This window comes from Erigeron canadensis, chromosome 6 (assembly GCF_010389155.1).
Source record: "Erigeron canadensis isolate Cc75 chromosome 6, C_canadensis_v1, whole genome shotgun sequence".
Lineage (NCBI taxonomy): Eukaryota > Viridiplantae > Streptophyta > Magnoliopsida > Asterales > Asteraceae > Erigeron > Erigeron canadensis.
Window position 1 is genome coordinate 1,735,187 of NC_057766.1, and position 19,738 is coordinate 1,754,924.

At 33.3% G+C, this 19,738-nt stretch overlaps 2 protein-coding genes across 2 annotated transcripts; both read left to right on the top strand.

Annotated features, from left to right (window-relative positions):
- The first annotated feature begins 457 nt into the window (after positions 1 to 457).
- On the top strand, positions 458 to 7,235 carry LOC122603403 (O-fucosyltransferase 16-like). The gene is made up of 11 exons (XM_043776095.1): positions 458 to 736; positions 968 to 1,030; positions 1,161 to 1,254; positions 1,337 to 1,413; positions 1,514 to 1,602; positions 1,707 to 1,890; positions 3,289 to 3,470; positions 4,298 to 4,400; positions 5,289 to 5,620; positions 6,010 to 6,490; positions 6,808 to 7,235. Exons 1-10 carry the CDS (start codon positions 569 to 571, stop codon positions 6,443 to 6,445), a joined length of 1,728 nt encoding a protein of 575 aa, XP_043632030.1. The 5' UTR covers positions 458 to 568; the 3' UTR covers positions 6,446 to 6,490; positions 6,808 to 7,235.
- A 5,962-nt stretch (positions 7,236 to 13,197) lies between these two features.
- LOC122603328 (WD repeat-containing protein DWA2-like) lies at positions 13,198 to 19,221 on the top strand. Its single transcript, XM_043776005.1, has 13 exons — positions 13,198 to 13,339; positions 13,452 to 13,535; positions 13,645 to 13,777; positions 14,133 to 14,244; positions 14,806 to 14,905; positions 16,029 to 16,156; positions 17,179 to 17,248; positions 17,376 to 17,464; positions 17,590 to 17,635; positions 17,785 to 17,858; positions 17,973 to 18,046; positions 18,128 to 18,186; positions 18,873 to 19,221. Exons 1-13 carry the CDS (start codon positions 13,295 to 13,297, stop codon positions 18,912 to 18,914), a joined length of 1,056 nt encoding a protein of 351 aa, XP_043631940.1. The 5' UTR covers positions 13,198 to 13,294; the 3' UTR covers positions 18,915 to 19,221.
- The last annotated feature ends 517 nt before the right edge of the window (positions 19,222 to 19,738 follow it).

Here is a 19,738-nt window from a genome sequence, read left to right on the forward strand (position 1 = left end):
CAAATTTGACACTAATATTAAAATAAAAAGTCAAGATTCAAACATCAAATTATAAAGTTGAATCAACTTTAAGGAAATCCTAATCCCCAAAATTTCACTATTTTTGTTCCCAAATTTTTTTTAGCACATTTATAATACCTTTAATAAAATTATATACAACATACATTCTCAATATTCTTAAAAATTATATCATTCCTTAAACATCAATCACTTTTATATAATACTTATACTGTCATCACCATCGCCGCCACCCGTTGCCGTTAAAGTACTACAATCAAAACAAAAGAGCATGGTCCCAAAACTCACAAAGTCCATGTCGACAACAGTGAAAAAGATAAAAAATCTAAAAGAACAAACAGTAACAAAAATAGACCCTTCTAAAAATAGGTTTGTTTCATTGCATTCGTCTTTAAACCCCCAAAAACGAATATATTGGAAACTCTCCAAAAATAATAATAATCATAGAATCCTGACAGTAGTAGATAGATCGTGTTCCCTCCTTTTTCTCTCTCTAAAACCCTCCCGTTTTCTTCTGTACTTTTAGAGAGAGAAACAACCACCGTCATCAATGGCGATCCACCGCCGGCGCCACCACCACCACCACACTTACAAACGTTTCCGTTACATTATTCCGATTATCTCCGCTATCTCCGGTGTCATTCTCATCATATATGCTTTCATCTCGCTGCTCGCACCTTCGCCGGAGCATCTCCACCACCTTGTACGGCGCACGTCGGTAATTGTTTAATTTTTTTTTCTTTATAAATACATATACTTATACACACTTACATATATACATACACACAGATACATATACTGATACACATAAATATATACATATACATTTACTTATATTTATATATATGTTAGTGTAACTATCTGTATTTATTTATATTAGGTTGAAATAATGTGTTTTTTTATTTATATATTTTATTAATTATTTTTTTTTATAATGATGATTTTTTAGTTTGATAAGAATGGCGTTCGTGATGATCATTCAATTGGAGTTACTTCACTATTCAAAGTTCCGGTTAGGTTTTTTTTTATTATATTATATATTATATATGTATATATATTTTTGGTAAATAAGTTGTTTAAAGTATTTGTTGAATATGTGATTGGATCTGAGTTTGTATATTTGTGATAATCTTTTATTGTAGATCAGTAGTAAAAGTGTGAGTGATAAAAGTTTATGGAGTTCAAGAATGTCGAAATTCTATTTCGGATGTAGTAATGCTAGCAATAAGTTTCCGAGTAAGTAAAGACAGACACGTTTTCATTGTGTTTTCTTTCGGTATATTTGAGGGATTAATTTGGAATTTTGACGGGTTCGCAGAAGTAGAAACAGTCACTTATCCGAATCGGTATTTGATGATAGCCACAAGTGGAGGTCTAAACCAACAACGAACAGGGGTAGGCCAAGATTTTTGATTATCGTGTGAACCAAAATGGATTTTTGATTATCATTTGATTTACTAGCTATTCAATGTTAATTTGGTATGTGTTTTCTCAGATTACAGATGCTGTTGTTGCTGCACGTATACTGAATGCTACTCTTGTTGTTCCGAAGCTGGATCAGAAGTCTTTCTGGAAAGATTCTAGGTTAGTCACAGAGAAAGGGTTGCACATACAATTTACATGAGTGAGTGAGTATATAAAACTTTTTTGCCAGAAAGTTTTAGCTGATAGTATGTTTTTTTGTACAGTACTTTCTCAGAGATATTTGATGTTGACTGGTTTATATCACATTTATCAAAAGATGTAAAAGTTATAAAAGAGCTTCCAAAGAAAGGAGGCAAGATATGGGTTCCGTATAATATGCGTGTTCCCAGAAAGTGTAATGAGAGATGCTATCAGATTCGTGTATTGCCTGTCCTGTTGAAGAAACACGTAAGTTATAAACATCAAGTTATATTAACTGCAGTTTTTCACTGTATTTGTTATAAATTTATACGTATACAATGCCTTGCATTAGTTCAAGTGACCGTGAATGTCTCCTTTTGGGGTTGTATCTCCTTTAAATTTCAGGTCTATCTCTGATGGCTAATAACTTTATTTATTTCATAATGATAGCCCTTTTGATGTGAACCATTTGTAACATAAATGTGTTTTTATGCGACCTTTAACCACTCGTTTTGTAGAAAATATACTCTTTATCAAACAGATTTAAGTTTATGCATACCTCAATAACAAACCTTAACCGAGTTTTACTCTTTGTACTAATATGAAAGAGCGGGAACATATTATATTAATAAGTGCCAATGTGCTATGCTGAGAGTGGTCTTTCCTGGTTATAAATCAGCAGTATGAAGAGGGTCAATCGCTATTGGCCAAACAGTAGAGCGTGGCAATGATCATTACCAGGCCAAAAACTGTGTTAGCCGAAACCAGTGAGTGTACGAGTAGGGTTGGTGTATAGGAGGAATCACTCATGGTTGGTAGGATGGGCATTTATAGCATTTTAGAGTCAACTTGAATGACAATTTAATTAGAATCAAGAAAATTGTTACTGAACTCATGAATGTGTTGAGGCTTGGTGTCTGACTAAAAATGATTATATCAGCAACATGCCGTCTTAACAGACCAGATGTGCTTTATTTTATATCTAATTGAAATAAACAGAATTGGCGAGGATGCTTGGTGAATGTTTATTAAAATCAGTTCGAAGATGTCACATCAGCACAACAGATTTGGGTACTATTTAATGAGTTTTCTCTGATTATGATAGTTAAGCCCTAAGAAGCACTACATCAAGCTGTTATGGCAGTACATATATTATGAATCAAATTTAAATTTCAGCTTATTTGCATTAATCCTTAAGGAATGTCTCTTATGTCTATGGTTCAGAATCATGTTCATTAGTTTAATTATCAGCCAAAGTAGGAAAGACTAGAGAGATCAGCATGAGGCTGGATGTCAATCATGCAACATAAATCCACATTTCTGCTTCTTACGTAGTTTTGGTATAATGTCACTTGACATTTTGGGTTCTTATAGCTATTTATATTCTCAAAGCTCGTAATTCTTTAAGTTTCACATATAGGATTAAAACTTTACATTTCGGTGGTTTCTCATCGTCTTCTAAGCATGCGTCACTGTGAACAACTTGTTTCTGTGTATCTTCTCACTCAAAAATAGACCTTTACTGAAGATCATTCTGTGTGGAATACTTATTGGTTTTTTAACTGTATTCTCAATTGTGCTTCTGTTTTGGCATAATTTTCAGTATCTAAAGTTTTTGTTTTTGAATGTAGTTGCTAAAAATTTATAATTATTTTTCTTGGACAGGCTGTTCAGCTGAGCAAGTTTGATTACAGACTTTCGAACAAGTTGGAGACTGATTTGCAGAAGCTTAGATGTAGGGTAAACTACCATGCCTTGAAATTTACAGATCCTATAAATAAAATGGGTCAAAGTTTGGTCGACCGAATGAGGAAGATGGGCAAGCACTATGTTGCTCTACACCTGAGGTATGCATTTGAGGTTTCTTATGTGTCTTTTTATTTGAGCAAACACTATGCTGTCATTGTTATTTCCATCTCTCATTTACCTTTTCTTATCACAAGTGGAAAAGTAGCTAGAGGTGGTCATTTCAAATCCTTGCATCTAATTGGTCAATTATGTACTGTAAAGTTAATAGATTTAACTAAAACGGAGATGGGTTGAACCGGTCAAATATGTAAATAGTAATTGGAACTTTGGAAGTCTATAATTAAAACCTCATAAGTTATATCATTACATATAATTGGAAGTCTTTAAAGTTGTTAGGGCATGCATAAAATTATTGTATTCTTATTGTTATCGATATATTTGGGAGGTGGTTATATCTAATGTAAAACACTTTCATGTTTGTCATAACAATTTAACTAAAGCCCTACGGGTTATGCTCTGCAAAACTCTTAATAAAAATAGGTAGAATACTTTTTATTTGTTAACAATATCTGCACATGATGTCATTTATTATCTATGAACTTTTAAAAATGTATAAGAAGTGTTTGCATATCAGCACTCTGATCCGACAAACCTACCTACTTTTCCACCTGTAGATGTAACCATTACTCTTCTTATCTTGGCCCTTTTATTGACATGTGTTGTTTTTAGCTTACTTAGTATATAAATATAAGCACAAGCCCCTGTTTATGTCACTAGTTTCTTATGGTGTTTGAAATATGCATAAAATTCTAGTTTTATTCTGTTCAAGACTTAGTATTCTGATCCTTAGTCAGGTTCTTCCGTTCTTACTGTGAGCTGTTAGAAAACCTACATTTCTTGTGCTAATTACGATTTTATAATACAGGTTCGAACCTGATATGCTTGCATTTTCAGGATGTTATTATGGTGGCGGAGAGAAGGAAAGAAAAGAACTGGGTAAGATTCGGAAGAGGTGGAAAACTCTACATGTAAGCACTTTTTATCCATCATAGTTGATTTCATCTATGTCCAAACTAATCCCATGAACAATGTGTGGGAAAAAGGAGGGGGTTATATACAACTATCTTGCATGTCAAAACGAGTGCGGCTGACCTGCAAACGCTTTCCTTCTTTCTTTGACTATTGCTAATAATTACTGTAATATTTTATAGATGACTACAAAACTATTATCGAATATTTACCAATCTTTCAGAATAAAGTAATTAATTTAGGACGTCCTACACACTTGCCCTCTTTTAAAATTCAAAAAAATGTACCCAACTTGACCCATTTTTACAGGTTAAAGTTGCCTCTTCTGAATAACACCATCAAGATGTTAGTCATGTCAATGAAAATAGCGTTTTTATTTGCATATACTTGTTGCTGTCTTGGTTTTCATGACTTCGATGCAAGGTTTAGATTGATTTAAGTATTAAAGCTACAAAGAATAATATACTCATCTTTTGAAGCATGGGCTCTGAATGAACAATTGATAATCTGTTTCAATGGCATAATTATCGCAAGAGGTGGCAGGTAGCCCGGCTGAGTAACTTGTCAAACTGGTTTCAGATAGCAGTTTTGGAGTTTGGGTCAGAACACTTCGGATTGGGTTGTATCGAGTTGTTGACCTGTCAACATTATATATCCATTGATTGTTTTCATTTATCTATAGTTAGTTTATCATTATAAAACGTGATTCATAAGAAGCGGTTTACTATTGTGGCCTGTGGGTTTTTAAATGTGTTTTAAACGGCCTTCTTTGCCGCTTAACCTCTTATCAATAAATTAGACCCTGAGTTGACTCGTTTTATATGAGTGGGTTAAGTCTGTTAAGTTTACTTTTAAGTAAGCCTGATGATTGCTGATGGTCACTCCAGAGCAACAATCCTGACAAAGAAAGGAGACAAGGAAGGTGCCCACTTACACCTGAAGAAGTGGGTTTGATGCTGAGAGCACTTGGATATAACAAAGATGTTCATCTTTACGTGGCTTCTGGTGAAGTATATGGTGGGGATGAGACATTAGCGCCCTTAAGAGCACTCTTCCCAAACATTCATTCAAAAGACACCATAGCCACCAAAGAAGAGTTGGAACCATTTTCTGACTTCTCTTCTCGTATGGCTGCACTTGATTTCATAGTGTGCGATGAGAGTGACGTGTTTGTAACGAATAACAATGGCAATATGGCTAAAATATTGGCTGGACGGAGGTAAGCTCTTATTTTCTAATCATTTTATCACTCCCGATTTAGGGTACATATTGATGTTGACTTTTGGTCAAGACCGAATATCTACAAAACTGCAGGTCAAATAAGGTTTTGGTCAAACAAGTTTTTTTAGGACGGTCATGGTTGGGTTGATGGTTGACCCAACCACCACTTCTTTTCATTATTTTTTAATTTCATAAATAGTTTGGTGTAGAATGCAAGATTAAAAAACTTTTAGTAAAATAAGGTCATACTTTATGGGATAAAATAATTTAGGGGGTTGTTTTGAAGGCACTTCTACTGATTTTATCTTTTAGAGTCTTCTTAGTAGGGAATGAACTTTAAAGCGTGTTGCTGATTGTACTGCCTATTGTTTCTTATCTTTATCACAGGAGATATTTTGGACACAAACCAACAATACGACCAAATGCTAAAAAACTGTATCGTTTATTCCTAAACCGCGATAACACAACATGGGAAGAATTCTCTTCAAGAGTAAGAACTCATCAAAGAGGTTTCATGGGGGAACCAAAGGAGGTAAGGCCAGGCCGAGGCGAATTTCATGAAAATCCGGCTACTTGTATATGTGAAGACACAGAAGCCAAATCCAAACTTGATGCACTCCCTCGAAAATTTGGGAAAAATAATATCGAAACGGATGAAGTAGTTGCTGATCAGGACATTGAAAACGAACCAGAATTTTCTGATCAGGATGAAGATGATGATCTTATTGGTCCTCAATTTCAACATCTGGTCAATGATACAAGTGTGGATGATGATCCCTCGACATCTGAATTACCTGAACTTGAAGAGTTGCTTTCGGACTAGTTAATCCCGTCTTTACATGTTGGCTGATGCTGACTGCCAGAGCTGGTGAGATGGATGATGGGTAACATATGAATATGGGTTTGGGTTGTAATGGGTCAATTGTTGTTTGGATCAAAAGAGGCTGGGTGGCGTCGACAGGCTTTTGTCCGTGTTTTTAAATGCTGAATAACATTATGTTTACAATTCAAAATGTTTTTATAAAATGATTTAGGAGGTTGTAGGCATAAAGAAACTTTGGCAACTTCCAACCTGCCATTTTGACCTGTTTAAGTGACAACCCAAATTAACCTATTCAGATGTAAATAAACTGAAATTGCCATTGCCACTGCCACTTTTGATGTTTATTATCTGTGGTAATGCAGATTTTGAATCGGCGTTGAAGGTACAAGTCATGAAGCACTTGGTACAAGACATACAGCATATTAGATCCATTGTCAAACTGTACAGAGGTTATCGCATACAGGAGGCTGTGCTAATGAAATGCAAAAATGAAGACAAGGAATACAACTCCAAAATGCAAGTCAAAGGTTCTAACACCCCCATCCTACTTCAACTAATTCTATAGTAATAGCATCAAGGGTTTCTAGTTTCTTTTTGAATTTGTGAGGGTGGTTTTTTTGCGGCGAACATGGTAGAATGATCTTTTTGCTACCTTTTAGTTTTAGTTCTTTTTTTTTGGACAATTTTTAACCTATGGTATATTTGGTCATAAAATAGGAATGTATGAAACTGTAAATGGCAGTGGTTTTTTTTGTTTGTTTTTGGTTTTATATCAGCATGCTTGGTTTATTGAGCAATTCTTGGTCAGGCTGGTCAAAAGCATTACAAGACCGTTTATGTAATCGGTCAGCGGGTGATCTTGAGGACAGGCTTTGACACACTGGTAGGTTTTGAGTTTTCCAAATATTTAATAACTTTTACACAGTTTGTTTTTTTAAAGGTTTTATACAGCGTTATATCGGATAGATGTCAAGTAGTAGAGTTGTTAGTAAGAAAACTACCTCGTTAATGATGTGCAAAAAGGTATTGTACATATTTTCAGATGAAAATAAAATATTGTTGAAAGAACAAACAAGAAAAACAGATAATTGCTCCATTCTAAATACTTATAAATTATATAAAAACTGGATTAAACCCGGATGTTGTCCAGGACGGACCAAAAACGTAAATAAAAAATGTATTGACAGTTACAATATTATTCATGGTTTACGATATTAGAAAAACTATCAGATTCCGACTGATGCAAATAATAAAATCATGATTTTTATAAATATATGATATATGTCAAATATCTTATAGCATGATTAATAAAACATAATATTAAGTCATAATAAATTTATATGTGAGAGTAATAGTAATAATAATAATAATAATAATAATAATAATAATAATAATAATAATAATAATAATAGTAATAATAACTAAAATAGAAATAGTTAAATAATAATAATAGTAATAATAACAATTATAAAATAAAATAAAATACATAAAGAAAATAAAAACAGAGAAAGAAAATAATAACTAAGCAAAAAATTCCATCACAACTATATTGTTTGACTATTTATTTATTGTTAATTTATTAGTGGCAGGATTAATATAGAATGAGTTGGAACATAGACAAATTAAATGAGAAAAATATATATTGCTTTCTGACACATATGTAAAATGATAATTAAAGTAAGGTGAACATATTGAATGAATTTGATTATAAAACTAGGGGTGGTTCCCCGTGCGTTGCTGCGGGGTGGAGGTGCTAATGTAGGATTGATTATTTGTAAAGCAGGATTCTAGTGTTGTACAGAGAAGTTTGAGATTGTTGTAGAACCATATATACATAATTCTTATTACTTGGCTTTATATACAGAAAGTGGCTTTATACACATAAAGTGGTTTTGCTTTTTCAAAGGTTAACTATATTACAAAAGACACTAAAAGATGATGTAGTTCATTGAACTTTAGAAGTTGCTGCTTTTCTTGAGTTGTGGTTTATTCTGCATAATAACATCGAAATCAGAAATACGGTTGATTTCTACTTTATTGTATGTGCAAAATATATTAAGATAAACGATTACCTTGATGTTTAATGGAGAAGTGACCAAACTATGTTGAAATCATCCACCGTTGGTTCTGAAATATTGGCAGTTAATTTAATAAATTAGGTTCATTAAGAACAAAGGTAATGTAGGAACTGTAATGTATACGACGTACCTGGTATTATTGTTGACTTCGGCTATGAACTTGGAGAAGACGACGTTTTTGGTTGTGTCTGCAGAGTTGCCGTCGGTAGGCTCGATAAGAACTTTTAATGCGGAAGGTGATGTTGCACGTGAAAGAGCAACATATAATTGTCCTACAACAATATCACGAACTCGCGTGCACGCCATCTATGAAGTTGCAATACAATTGAAAAAAGCACTTAAAATTTAGTTGAATAGCAAGCATTATAACATAATGAAAGACAACCATAATGTTATACAGTAATTAATTAATGCAATAATAGTAAGGAATAGTAAATCCAATTGCCATACATATTATAAACATTAAAGAATAGAAGGGTGAATACAACGATGTAAATGTGTGGTAAGCACCAAATATGTATACAAACTCCATAGTCAGATTGTTAATGCATAAAAAAAGAGATATCTAGATTATTGAAATTATTATGTTACATCAAAATAAGATATGTTCATCAAACAGATTATTGTCTAATTATGTATTGAAGAAATCTTAATAACTATTCAGTAGCACTAATATTTTCATGAACTATCTACAGGAGCGATTCAGTATCTTAAAATGATCATGAGATTATCAATAACATAATGCATAAAAAAAAATATTAAACACGTTATTACCTGATAAAATAGGTTTTAGAAAGTTGGAGAGCTACGTGAACTATACCTGAAAGTAAAGTTTTACAAAAGATGATTAGATGAAGCAGACAAACAGAATGTATAAGAAGAAAAAAAAGCTGTACACAGAGTGAGTTTTTGTGAATTTTAGATTGATAAGAAAAATATTTATAAGAAAAAGAGAGATATGGTGAAATAGAAACAGTTTTATGGGAGGGAGAGAAAGAGAGAGATACGTGTAATCTGTTGATATATATCAAATCACATTAAGTTAGAAACAATTTTTTCTGGGGAAGCCACGTAGTTTGTTTTGATAGATTAGAATAATTAATTAATAGTAGATAATATGTTGCTGGATACAAAGCCCAAAGAAGCCCATGAAAAGCCAACTAAGCTGTTTAAATTGTAACCAAGCTACTACTGTATTTAGTTTAAATTAGGATTGTTATAATATATAATGATGATTTATAAAACTATTCGGATAAAACTAGCATATAAATGAATACAATAAACCGTAATGAAATGATTAATTTATAGGATTAATTTAAATCAAATTCAAAATATTATTATTAGAAAGTAAGGATAAGGAAGTGTAATACATTCCTGATTTAGAGCTGACTTACTTGTTATCATGGTTTTTTTTTTTACTTTTTTATTTTTTTATTATTAATTAATGATGATTAAGATAAAAAATAATTTTTAAAAAAATGTTTAAAATTAGAAAATTAATGTAAGCATGACACATAATGAAAAATCCTACATAACATTCTTTTATAATTGCCAACTAATAAAAAATTATACTCACTTAGTTATATAGAGAGATAACACAAGGGTAAGGTCAATGCTGCTCTAATAACTGGAACCAAAAACAAAAATGACCGGTAGCACAAATTTTTTCTCACTAGTCTTGTATCGGCATAAAGTAACGATAACAAAGATAACGATTAAATTGTTACGATTTTTAGCGTTCTTTAATAATTTTTGGCTATTTATAATTAATTTTAAGAATATTTTTTTTTTGCACTTTTAGTACTTTTTATTTATCATCTAGTTGTACAGATACGTTTTTATAGGTTTTATTGATAGAAAAATGTTTCGAAAGTTTAATGTTGGTCACATTGATCGGTATCCCATATTTATTTGACCTGTAGCATCGATAAAAAATAAATCATTTTTTGAAAAATTTGTACTACATTAATTTAACGGACCTGTAGTTTCGGCTACCCCTAAGTTGTATGTGTCGCGCCCATAGCTCTAATCTTTAAAAGAAGTTGATCCATTACTTGTAGACAAACACTTTGAAAGTCCAAGTAATCAACATCGTCTTCTAAATGTAAAAGATACAATATTAATAAACTATAAGCATTTATCTCAAGTTCTCATTCAATTATAAGTTTATACAGACTACATCAATATCGGTTTCATTAAAGTTGGTCTTGTTTATCTATGTGCACCAAATACCAGTAATTGGTAAGCATGGGATATTAATATCATCTTAAAGTATAAAGATTGTAAGAAAATAGAGCCATTTATATTTAGAGTAAATTACACTTTTCGTCCCTGGAGTTGGCACGTTTTTCACTTTTAATCCCTAAAATTTAAAAAATACAATTTTGACCTTAAAGTTGGCCAATTTTTTCAATAATCGTTCTTTGGCCTTATGGCGTTAAAAAATGCCCGTTAACGTACGCACATGCTAGATACGTGAGGGCACTAATGTCATTTCAACTTACACGAGAGAAGAAAATGTGAAAAAATAGCTACTTGAGGGACGAAAAGTGAAAAAATAGCTACTTGAGGGACGAAAAATGAAAATCATACAAATAATTTATTCTTCTATTTTTTCTTTTCTGATCATCTTCTCCGATCATTTTTACCGATGGAATTTTTCGGCTAGACATTTATTTTCTGATGATACCTAATAAAAACTCGACTTTGAATCCAAATCTAAACCACATCATTTACTCAAATTCATGGCATTCAAAACACAACCAATCAAACAAATTATAGTTCAAATATGTCAGTCATTTTTTTTTCTTTTCTAACTTGATTTTAATTGAAAGGGGGACGGTGGATGGTGGTGATTCTAGGTGGCGGCGGTTGCTTGGTGGTGATTCTAGTCGGCGGCGGTTGGTTGGTGGTGAATGTAGACGGCGGTGGTTGGAGGTGACTGTAGACAATGGTGTTTGGTGGTAATTGTAGGCAGCGGTGACTGGTGGTGATTATAGGCGGTGGTGGCTGGTGTTGATTGTAGTGGCGGTGGCTGGTGGTAATTATAGGCGGCGGTGGCTGGAGGTGGCTGTGGGTGGCAGTTGCTCGTGGTGGTTATAGACGGCGGTGGCTGGTGCTGGTTACAGACGGCGGTGGTTGGTAGCGAGGCTGTTGTTGGTGGTTATTAGGTGGTGGTGATTGGAGAGGCTTGGGGGTAAAGGGAAAATAAATGTCTAGTCGAAAAATTTCCTCGGAAAAGATGATCGGAAAAGAAAGAATGGAAGAATAAATTTATATGTATGATTTTCATTTTTCGTCTCTCAAGTAGCTATTTTTTCACTCTTTGTCCTTCAAGTAGCTATTTTTTTTTACTTTTCGTCCTTCAAGTAGCTATTTTTTCACTTTTCGTCCTTTAAGTAGCTATTTTTTCACTTTTCGTTCTTCAAGTAGCTATTTTTTCACTTTTCGTCCCTCGATGTAAGGTGAAATGACATTAGTGCCGTCACGTGTCTAGCATGTGCGTACGTTAACGGCCATTTTTTAACGCCCTAAGGCCAAAGGACGATTATTGAAAAAATTGACCAACTTTAGGGTCAAAATTATAATTTTTAAAGTTTAGGGATCAAAAATGAAAACATGCCAACTTCAGGGACGAAAAGTGTAATTTACTCTTTAAATTTATCAAGGTTATTAATTTATCGAGTATAAATTTATAGAGATTATACGGTATAAAACTGGTAATCGATTTGAAGCGTTTCGTTTTCTCCAAACCCCAATTCACGTGCGACAAAAAGGAAGTATTCAAATTTGCAAGGATTTGAGTAATAAGGATAAATAAAATTGCTCGAAAAGCATGAGAAAAGATGAGAGCGAAATATGATGATGCATTTGGTTCTACCCCAGGAAAAAACCAAGACGACTATTAGAAGTAGTTTTCATTTTATTTTATTAATGTAACTTTTAATTATTAATGTTATGTTTATTTAGTTAATGTAATGTTAATTTTATGAATGTAATCTCTATTTTATAAATGTGAGTAATTTATTATTATTTAGTTTAACTATAAAAATCTTGGGTGATAGAATATTTTTATTTAGAGGTTTAATTTGAAGATTTATTTTAAAAAAAGACCATTTAGTACATATTCGGTTAAGATAACTTAATGATATCTTCTATCACATCTTACGAAAAAGGAAAAATGATAAATACTCTTAAAACTTAACTTAAAAATCTTCAAGGATATGACACGTGGTATCCACTAATTTTCTTTAATAATCTTGTCCTCCGATGTTTTCACATGTCATCATTTTATTTTATTATTGGAAGATTTTTAAGCTATTAGTTTAGGAAAATTAATTATTTTTTTATTAAAATTCAAAAAAATTAAAACCTTTAAGAAATACTCATGTTGGGCTGAAATGAAAAAGTAATTTTATTTGAAATGGTAAATAATGACGTAGAAAGTAAAGATTTTGTTTGGAGTGACAATAAATTTGCCAATTAAATATAAGGAAAATGATTTATGATGTTAACATCATCTTTGTTGGATGATGTTACTCTCACAGTATACTTAAATCAATTTCTACACATGTCAAAAAGCCCCCTATGATTTTAATGATTTGTGAGAGCAACATCATCCAACCAAAATAATGTTTTCCGTATATATAACCCTTAAACGGAGAAGTAGAAGTCCCTAAACTAAACATTTGTCTAAAATCAGAATCTTCACCAGCAGAAAGACCACCGAGATAGATAGATAGATACAGATACATACAGACAGTAGTATAGTATGCAAGGTGGATCATCTGGAGTCGGTTATGGTCTCAAATATCAGGTCAATTACCCTCTTTCTCTCACACACCCACCTATCTTCATATCAATCAATCGATATATACATCTTATATATATATATACATTGTAATAATTGAACATGATGACGATAACAGGCAAGATGTATTGCGGATGTGAAAGCCGATACAGATCACACCAGTTTCCTCACCGGCACTCTCAGTCTCAAAGAAGAAAATGAGGTCCTCCTTTTTTTTTATTTTATTTTTTTCATTTAAAAAAAAATTATATCTGCATTCACATTTTGAATTGAAGTAATTTTTTTAAATTAATATAACAAACAACAAACAGGTGCATCTGATTCGGCTTTCATCGGATGGCACGGAGCTCGTTTGCGAGGGCTTGTTTTCACATCCTAATGAGATTTGGGATCTTGCTTCTTGTCCTTTCGATCAGCGTATCTTCTCCACCGTTTTCTCCTCTGGTAGTAGTAATCCCGTCCCTTTCGTGTTCCGTTTTCATCCTTTTTTTGTTATAATGATAATAATGCCTATCTGCTTAAATTGAAATGTTGTCCGATTTCGCTATAAAACTTAAAATGTTAGTTAAAATGTACTATATTTAGATCTTAGATGAGATTCTAGACGGAGGTGATCTATTCAAAATTTATCGACTCAGGTTAAGATCGTTTTGAACTTTATATAGTTAAAATGAATTTGGATATATAGATGATATTAGCTAAGATTACACACACAAACACTAGTGCTAGCAAGGTAGGGAAAATGCATTATGAATGTGGAAGTTTGAAGGTGAATATGGTTTTTTCGTGTTAAAAAAAGGTGAACTATATGAAGCAGCTGTGTGGCAGATCCCTGAATTGTATGGTCAGTCGAATTCCCCTCAGTTGGAACGTATTGCTTCCCTTGATGGCCATGCTTCCAAGATTAAGCGGTGAGTTATCTTTTTTTAACTAAATGCTTACTGTTGAGAAATGAGAACCCCCATGATATTTTTATTAGCCTGTAGACATCAATTAGCGGGTAGAATTGTAGATAGATATACAAGTGGTCAAAGCATGTAAGTAATTTTAGGAACTCAGCAACCTGCAAATTTCTTCACCTTTTTAACTCAATCGTAGATGCGTGAGAATGCATTTTGAGAATCAATCTAAGAAGGGATCCTACAGTAAACTTTGACAGTTTTTGGCAACTTTTATGACTTACTTTCTACATTATAAGTTGTCTATTGAATTTGGAAGGTGTTTATTTGGCTTATTGTATTAGGCTCAACTCAAGCTTCTTTGCATCTTAAACCTTCATAGCTGATCATTTCGAAGTAGAGAATTGGCTAGATGTCTAAATGGAACTTAAGTTTATGGTTTTGATTCTATAGGCTGGTTATGGATCTTGTATTGATAAATCTTCCACATCTTCATACTAAAACAATTTAAAGATGTAAATCTCTTTAAGTTTTCTCGTGGAACATTTATCTGACCAAACAAGAATATGACAGTGTCCTTTGGTGGCCATCTGGAAGACATGATAAGTTGATCAGCTTAGATGAGCAGAATATCTTTCTTTGGAGCTTAGATTCTTCAAAAAAGAGTGCCCAGGTATAAGAGAATGAGAATTCTGGACAACTATCTAGATATGTAGTATCGCTTTGCTTCCAATGCATCGTACCTCTCCCTTATTATTAAATAGTTAATGTAAGCAAAATAGATGAGGTGTCTATACCTTCATCTAACTATTTAAGTTTTTAGTACCGTACTGCTTTTGTTTATTTTATCATTTGTTAAACATATGATTATCAATTATCTTTTTCATTTAAAAAAAAAGGTGAAGGAGAGCACCCTGTTCCCTGAACCACGTTGGATCCCCATCATGACCTCCTCGTAAGGTTTTTGATGCTGGTGAATTACCCTTATTTAATACGCACATGATATAGGCATCCTTAAGGATCGAACCCGCGTCTCTCAACTTTATATGTGGGCTCAAGATGCATTAACAACGAATACCACTCCATCTATTGATGTATTGGTAAAAAAAATGTGAACATTTCTTTGTTAGTATAACTTAAGTGGATATCGAACTAATTTTATTTTTAAAACAATGACCAAATTTAGTGAACATACTAATATTTAATAGTATCCATCTTTCACCATTCTTTTATCCACATGAATAATTCTTGGCCTTTACCTATATATGAACAAATTCTAGTTATGCTTTTTAATGACTAATTAAATAGGCTGTTTAAAACACATGATTGCTAAGAGGCAGCACATCAAGAGAACTATGTTTTTTGCTTACATCAGGACCAGTCATTGAGTTATATGAAATTATTTGAGATGCCAATGGCCTTAAATTTGTCCATGCCTAATCAGGTTGATTTAGGAATAATGGGTTAGCTTACTATTTTGTTATTTATAAATAGTTAATGTTTATTTATCATCAAGGAAACAATCTAGTTACAATATATTTAAATCATTGAGAAATGATTTTTGAGGGGTTATGCATTGCTAATGGACTTTGGATGACTTTCAATCCCTTTGACCCATTTTCCATTTAGTTAATATCTTATATTTGACTTGTTTGTGTTAAATCATATCATAACTCAACCTATTCATAAGTTAATGGGCCTTGCCATTTCTGCTGCCAATTGCGTATCTGACTGATAGGGATCATCCTTTGAATTGCATGGCTAATTCATATAAAGGTTGTGCTGAAATTACGTAGGTGCAATCTCAGGAGTCAGCTGGCATGCTTCATCATCTGTCTGGTGGAGCATGGGATCCGCATGATGTAAATGCTGTTGCATCAGCTTCTGAATCATCTATTCAGTTCTGGGATTTGCGCACAATGAAGTATGCTCTGTTCTGATCTAAAAATTATTGCCCCATTTGATTATGCATCAGGCGGGTGGCCTACATTAAATCTATCTTTGAAACATTATATTTAGAACTATATTTTAGCATATAAATGAAGGAAAAATTGAGTTGATTGTTGCAAAAATACACGATCATGAGAATTGCTGCCATATGGTAAATAATGGACATTTTTTTCTAGATCAATATACTTCGTCTATAGGTAGAGGTGGCCAATGCTGGGTTGGGTAACAGTTCAAAGGTATTAGTTTTTGTATGAGCAGGTTGGGTTGGGCTGACCATAGAAACACCTTTTGCCCAATCTGTCATTTTAATTTATATACGGAGTAGTTTATAAATACTTACTGTGTAAAGTATGATTGCAAACACTATACAATTGTTAATTTCTTTTTAAAAAAGTGACTTTCGATCCATTTGAACTGCTTCACTTATTTGATCCGTTTCTCTTTATCTTGTTTATACCTGCTTGACCAACTAGAGATATAACTTATAACCTACGTATTAATCTGCCTAGTTATTAATATTTAGGCTGGAATGGCTACATTTATCTATGTGTTACTAGCTATTCAATAAGAGCAATTAGACATTCTTATGTACTGGGAAGAATTAGTGTGAAAATTTTGGGCTCATTATGTTTATGCAAAGCAGATGATTGTCGCCAAGGATATTAAACTCTGATGACTGACATTATGTGTATGTCTGACATTTGCATCTTGGTCATAGATATCATCTTTTTCATTTGAGTACCCCAATTGGTACAACCACCATGTTACCACATGGGCCCAAAGATAAAGGTTGCAAGTCACAGATTCGAAACTTGCCAAAGGCAAGTGGAGAAAATATATATTGTGATCCATGTGTGAGAATGGTGACTTACCGGGCATGAGTTCTATGCGGTGTGCACTCTGGGTACCAACACGGTACATGGGACTAGAGGGTTCCACCCATTTACCTTTTTTTTTGTTTTAACTTTTGGTAATATCCAGCTTATTGCTTTACAGGAAAACAACTTCAATCGAGTACTCCCATGTTCGTGATATGGACTTTGATAGCAAGAAGCAGCACATGCTTGTGAGTCTGTTGATTTAAGTCATGTAATTACTAAAATCATGTTTCAACACTAACCTAATAGTAACTGCTATTTTTTTTTTCAATCTTTTCATTTTTGGGAAATCATATATTGTAACAAACACTACAGGTAACAGCTGCAGATGAATCTGGTATAAACATATGGGATCTTAGAATGTTAGAGGCCCCTGTTGCAGAGCTTCCTGGACATGCACACTGGTATCATAGCATGAAATTGTTCAACTATTGTTTGCAAGAGCAAAAGATTAAAAGTAAATTATCATTAATCCGTGATCTAATGACCAACTTTCATTATTTGACTATCATGTTGTTCATTTTGGTAGGACATGGGCTGTTAGAAGCAATCCTGAATTTGAAGGGCTCATTCTTGTATTCTCTTTTTCTCCTCTGTATTTTGTTGTTGAACCTCACACACATATATATCTGCATAACATACATATGCATGTATACAATGATGCATACACAAGGATATATGTATTTTTATTGGATAATTTTTTGCTATTGGCATAAATGTGCAGAGTGCAGGAACTGACTCGGCTGTTAACTTGTGGTTTGCCATTTCTCCTAGCAATGATGAATTGACATCTGATAGGTCTTTTTTCTTATTCATCTTATTACTCGTATAATTATTTTTGCTGGACAAGTAGAGTTCAATAACATGTGGATGCTTTCCCCTCTTTACCAGTTTTATTTTTTATTTTTACAGCATGTCTAACTCTGGTACTAGAAGGACAGAGTCCTTGCTCCATTCATACAGTGACTATGAGGACAGTGTTTATGGTAATTTGGTCTCATTTCTGTTTCTACTTTTTTCTTTGATTTAATAAAGCTGTAACTTTTTAATTTTTAATGAAAACACAGGCCTTTCATGGAGTTCTCGAGAGCCTTGGTTATTTGCATCATTATCTTATGATGGAAGGGTAAAAGATTCTTTACTGTGTATTTGTTGTATCTTGTACGTTTAAAAATGTGGATTGCCGGCTCCTAAAAGGACTCCCTCCACCCGCCATGCTAAAGTTAGTAAGACGGGCAGGTTGGGTGACAGGCCATAAGGAGTTCATGTAGAAATATGTCATTTTTTTGGTATGAGTTGAAACGGTCCAGGCAGGGTTGGATGTTTGAAAAGACTCTGGTTTTATTTTATATGTAACTTATATAAAATAAAAATTTTTAGTTTTAAAATAGAAGGATTTGGATGTTTACATAGTTTTATGCATTAGAAAGAGGACTTTGAACAGCATTCAACCAATTTCTACCATTCTTCTTTTAGCTGAATCTGTTTGGGTCTTTGGGATGAAAAGAATCAATGCCAAGTGACCCATATGGCCATATTGAAAAGTTTTATTGAAAGAATCCCAGAATGACGCATTTAACTAAATAGGTCCGAGTTCCATCTCTATCACACCTCAAGGGAAACTACTTTTCCATATCTTGAATTGTCCACAAAATTGCTATGTTTGCCAGTAACAATTACTACAAGATTAAAGGGTACTTTGGGTCACAGATGCAGTTTTCGTTTTTTACTCCTGCTCACCCTTAGGAACTTGTAACAAGTGCATATTCTGATAATTCATGAGGTTGATATATTGTAATATATGAACTACAGGTAGTTTTGGAGTCGATAAAGCCTCACCTCCCCAAAAAGTGAAGACACCCTAGGTACTCCGTATGTTGTCATCCCTTTTCTCGGATTTAGAATCTTCTCATTACATCTGCCAAGTCTTCTATGATTCCTTACCTTACGGATGTGGAAAGTTGTGGGATTACTACCACAAGTAACCTCTTGATTCTTGTTGGTCATGACTCATGAGCGTATCATTCCTGTGGAATTTTAAACCAGCTTCTAGACATTTGGTTGATTTCACTTGGTATATTTGTTTTGTATTTAGTATATAAACCGAGGGCACTTTATATTAAACCGTTCTTGTTTATCCAATTTTGTTCTTGTGTTTCAACTTCAGTGATGTTTTGGTGTGAAGACAATTTCTCTTGGTTGGATGATGGGTAACAACTATACATTGTTTGACCATGACTTGAACGATGAATATATATGAAATTCAGAATCTATCTTTCTAGCTTATGGATTTGGGCATTTTTCTATGCTGAGTATGTGACTACTTTTGATGTTTATAACTTGTTTTTGTGTGCTTGCTCTTGCATAATGACTTTATAATTGTCATCTCTAGTAGCATGTTGCTCGTTGGTTTTTTAGGCTCAATGACCTGTGACTTATATTAGATCTATGATGTAAATCTTGTTCTATAGAGTCACTGTCTTTCCTCATCCAAACAATCATCAACATTGACCATGTGGCTCTTAAAAGATAGGGGGGAGTAATGAAATTTGTTGCAAACAAGAGGGACTATATATGCAATTAAAATGACAATTTTTGAGAAGCAAAAAAGTTGATTTATCCATCCAAAATTCCAAATGGCCTGTCGTCCACTCAATTAGTGACTTTACTCATTAAAT